Raw genomic sequence first — 4,831 nt, forward strand, 5'->3', positions numbered from 1 at the left:
GTACAGGGATAAATACATAACATCCCAAGTCTAAATTAAGCTATCCATTCATAATACAACAAAATTAACATACTTTAACTCTAACATACAATAATAAACTAATAATAATAATAATAATAATAATAATAATAATAATAATAATAATAATAATAATAATAATAATAATAATAATAATAATAATAATAATAGTAAAGTTGGAAGGGACCTTGAATGTCATCTAGTCCAACCCCCTGCTCAGGCAGGAAACCCTATACCCTTTCGGACAAAGGGCTGTCCAGTCTCTTCTTAAAAACCTCCAGTGTTGGAGCATTCACCGCTTCTGGAGGCAGGTTGTTCCACTGGCTAATTGTTCTGACTGTCAGGAAGTTTCTCCTTAGTTCTAGGTTGCTTCTCTCCTTGATTAGTTTCCACCCTTTGCTTCTTGTCCTGCCTTCAGGCGCTTTGGAGAATAGCTTGACTCCCTCTTCTTTGGGGCAGCCCCTGAGATACTGGAACACTGCTATCCTGTCCCCCCTCGTCCTTCTCTTCATTAAACTAGACAGACCCAATTCCAGCAGCCTTTCCTTATATGCTTTAGCCTCCTGTCCCCTGATCATCTTTGTTGCTCTTCTCTGCGCTCTTTCTAGAGTCTCAACATCTTTTTTACATTGTGGTGACCAAAACCGGATGCAGTATTCCAAGTGTGGCCTTACTAAGGCCTTGTAAAGTGGTATTAATACTTCATGTGATCTTGATTCTCTCCCTCTGTTAATGCAGCCCAGCACTGTGTTGGCCTTTTTGGCAGCTGCAGCACACGGCTGGCTCCTATCTAAGTGATTGTCCACTAGGACTCCGAGGTCCCTCTCACAGTTACTACTATTGAGCAAGGTGCCACCTATGCTGTACTTGTGCAATTGGTTTTTCTTGCCTAAATGTAGAACCTTGCTTTTACCATTGAATTTCATTTTGTTAGATAGTGCCCAGTGTTCAAGTTAGATAGTGCCCAGTGTTCAAATTCAATATATATATATTCAATAATATATATATATAAATTATATTAAATATATAAAAAATATTAGAAAAGAAAAATATTTATTCAAAAGCTATATGATAATTAATCACTTCATACTTTCTCTTCATATAATCTATCCATCTTCTCCATACCAAGATAAATTTTTCTTGAGATTGATCCTTCAAGTATGCTCCAGTCTTGAACCAGCTGTTTAGCCAGCTGTTACCCAGCCCAGGCTGGATGCTCTGAGACAGAGTTTCCCCCCACGCAGGGGGGCAGAAGGACGGCTCTCCCTTCGCCCAGCAGCTTCCAGACCAGGATTGGGCTGCTGTGGGCAACTTGACCACCTGTGGACTTCAACTCCCAGAATTCCTGGCCCGGCCCATTCAGAGGGACCCCAGCAAACATTTGAAGTTACAACCAGCCCACCCCCCAAAAAAGCGGACTCAGGACCCAGCCCCAGAGTTCTGATAGTCGGACTCCCTCTGCGGTCACGTGACCACGCATCGGACGCTCCCGTGGTCCCGTTTGACGACCGTTTTGCTGAAAACCGGCCCTTCCATCTGGTTTTTGGCAAAGCTGCGCCTGATGGTTCGCTTAACGACGCAGCGTTCGCTTAACGGCTGCTTCAAATTTTAACGAGATAAAATTTTAATCCTGTTCTGACTTACGACTATCGTGGGTGGGCTCTATTAACGTCATAACTTGAAGGCTCAGGAATTCTGGGAGTTGAAGTCCAAGACAGTCCAAGCTGCCCTACAGGTAGTCCTCGACTTACAACGGTTCATTTACTGACCGTTCCAAGTTACAGCGGTGGTGGAAAAAGGGACTTGGGACCGTTTTTCACAGTTAACGACCGTTGCGCCATCCTCCTGGTCACGTGATCGAAATTCAGGCGCTTGGCAATTGACTCACATTTACGACGGTCGCAGTGTCCCGGGGTCCTGTGATCCCCTTCTGCGGCCTTCTGACCAGCAAGCTCAGTGGGGGATGACGGATTCCCTTAACAACCGTGTGACTCACTTAACGACCGCACTAAGAACTGTGGCAAGAAAGGTCGTAAAATGGGGAAAACCCAACAAATGTCTCGCTTACCGACAGAAATTGTAGCCGTAAGTTGGGGACTACCTTGGTTGCTCTGGATTCAGGATCTCTCTCTGCTTTATGCCCCACCTGGCCTAGGTCACCTGAAGCTGGCCGATTTCGGCCTCTCGCGGCATCTGCCCTGGAGCCAGCGAGCCTTCACCATCTGCGGGACCCTCCAATACATGGGTAAGGCAGTCGGCAGGAGAGGGGGAGGCTGTGGGGGGGGAAGAGGGGGGGGTCAGACGGGCAGACGAGATGAGTGACCCTCTGCTCTTCCTTTGGGGCAGCCCCAGAAGTGCTGAGAGGCGGTCCGTACGCCCACGCCGCCGACTGGTGGTCCCTGGGGGTGCTGCTGTTTGCGATGGCCACTGGACAGGTAAGGACAAGGAGGGGGGGGGTCCCTCGGTACCCCAGGAACCTGTCCCCACTAGCAGCCAGACAGGCTGGATCACTGGAGGTTTCCAGGATTGGACAACTGTTTGTCTGAGGTTGAATGGGCAGGGGGTAGGGCTAGATGACCTCCAAGGTCCCTTCCAGCCCTAGGTTTCTAGGATAAGCGCCAAAGAGGCAGAGAGGGAGGCAGGGGCTGAGCTCCACTAAGCCATCGTGGTTCCACTCTGGCTTGTTTAAGCCTCTTTGGTGCCAGTGCCCCCTTTGGTGTCGCAATGGTTAGAACGCAGCATTTGCAGGCCAACTCTGCCCGCCGCCAGCAGTTCGATCCTGATCAGTTCAGGGTTGACTCAGCCTGCCGTCCTTCCGAGGTCGGTAAAACGAGGACCCAGATTGTTGGGGGGGGGAGGCAAGAGGCTGATTCTGTAAACTGCTTAGAGGGGGGGCTGTCAAGCACCGGGTGAAGCGGTATATAAGTCCAAAGGGCTGCTGCTGTTTTACAACTCTGCCTGGCTGACCCTCAGTTCTGTCCCGAGGGGTCGAGGGGGAGGATCTGCGGCGGCTGCTGCCCGCTTGCGAGGTGGCTCAGCAGCCAAAGAGGCGTGGGGTGAATGGGGTCTTTGCCTCCCCAGTTCCCTGTCCCCCCAGAGCGGGACCACGTGGCCATGCTGCGGAGCGTGAAGCGCAGCACATACGCCATCCCGGCCGGACTCAGCTGGGGCCTCCGACTCCTGCTCAGCGAGGTGAGTTCACGACCCTCTCCTGCCCCCCCCAACCCATTTGCACCCCCTTCTGTGGAAGCCCCCCCCAAGAATCTATGAAGATCTGGATTTTCCTGCTTACAGAGGGTTCTGCAAGGGGGGCTGTGCGAGTCCTTATCCATTTATCTGAAATAGTTTAGGTTCTCCTGCTTGAGCAGGGGGATGGACTAGAAGACCTCCAAGGTCCCTTACAAACTCCTATCCTATTCTACCCTGTCCTATCCTATCCTATTCTATATTTCTATTCTATTTTATTTTATTTTCTATTCTATTCTATTGTATTGTATTCTATTGTATTATATTATATTATTACATTATATTATATTGTATTATTTCTATTCTAATTCTTATTCTATTCTATTTATTATATTATTATTTCTATTCTAATTCTTATTCTATTCTATTCTATATTATTTCTATTCTAATTCTTATTCTTTATTCTACATTCTATTCTATTATTATATTATATTATTACATTACATTACATTATATTGTATTATTTCTATTCTAATTCTTATTATATTCTAATATTATATATTATATTTATTATATTATTTCTATTCTAATTCTTATTATATTCTATTCTTATATTATATATTATTTCTATTCTAATTCTTGTTCTTATTCTAATCTAATCTAATCTAATTTTATTCTATATTCCGTTCCATTCTATTCTATTCTGTGGTAATTCTGTTTTATTTCTGTTCTATTTTATTCTATTCTATTCTTCCGCTGAGTCGGAAGCCCCCCAGGATTGGGGAAGGCCTACACCTGAACAAGCATCATCCAGGTGCTTGTCAAGTAGCCCCCGCTCCCTCTCTCTCCCCCTCCCAGCTCCTGTGCCAGGACCCTCAGCGCCGGCCCTGCCGTCTCCACCACTTCCGCGCCCACCTCTTCTTCTGCGGCATGAGCTTCGATGCCGACATCCTCAGGAAGCAACCGGCAGACTTTGCCTTGGGCTGGCAGCAACTCAAGAGCCCCCCAGCGGACGCTGCTGCCTTCTTGGAGTTTGACTGTGACTTGGGGGGGCCCTGAGCCACTGGCATTCCCCGGGGTGCCCCAGCGGTGCCCAGGAGGGGCTCTTGGCAGGCCCTTCTTGGTGTGGATCCTCGGGCCAAAACCCCACCGTAAATCTCCAAGGCGGGTGCCCGTTGCCACCCGCAGGACCTGGGCACCAGCTTCCTTAACCGCTCCCCCCCCAGCCCTCATGGTGCTTCGGGAAGGAAGGCCGGACGGGGGTTTGGGGACCAGCAAGGCTGGGAGTCAGAAGAGGCAGATGGACAGAGCGGGATGGGCAGCCCACAGGATGGGAAAGTTCTGTTCTTCCTCCAGTTTGGATATTGTTACTACAGGCAGTCCCCGTCTTACAGCCGTTGACTTAGTGACTGTTCGAAGTTACAGCGGCACTGAAAAAAGCGACTTAGGACTTGATCCCCATGGTTACGTGATCAAAATTGAAATGCTGAGCAACGGAGTCATACTCACCTGTCTGAGACGGTCTAGGTTCTCCTGCTTGAGGGGGGGCTGGACTAGAAGACCTTCAAGGTCTCTTCCAGCTCTATTCTATTCTATTCTATTCTATTCTATAGTTCTAATTCTATTC

The 4,831-nt window shown here is 48.0% G+C and overlaps 1 protein-coding gene across 1 annotated transcript in view; it reads left to right on the forward strand.

Moving 5' to 3' along the window:
* RSKR (ribosomal protein S6 kinase related) overlaps nt 1-4,263 on the forward strand; it is a 12,789-nt gene extending 8,526 nt beyond the window's left edge. The window contains exons 9-12 of the mRNA XM_015829054.1: nt 2,174-2,263; nt 2,365-2,453; nt 3,100-3,210; nt 4,063-4,263. Of these exons, the coding sequence (XP_015684540.1) occupies nt 2,174-2,263; nt 2,365-2,453; nt 3,100-3,210; nt 4,063-4,263 (491 nt within the window). The remainder of the gene's footprint in view (nt 1-2,173; nt 2,264-2,364; nt 2,454-3,099; nt 3,211-4,062) is intronic.
* The last annotated feature ends 568 nt before the right edge of the window (nt 4,264-4,831 follow it).

This window comes from Protobothrops mucrosquamatus, unplaced genomic scaffold (assembly GCF_001527695.2).
Source record: "Protobothrops mucrosquamatus isolate PMUCROS unplaced genomic scaffold, P.Mucros_1.0 scaffold5325, whole genome shotgun sequence".
NCBI classification, from domain to species: Eukaryota; Metazoa; Chordata; class Lepidosauria; order Squamata; family Viperidae; genus Protobothrops; species Protobothrops mucrosquamatus.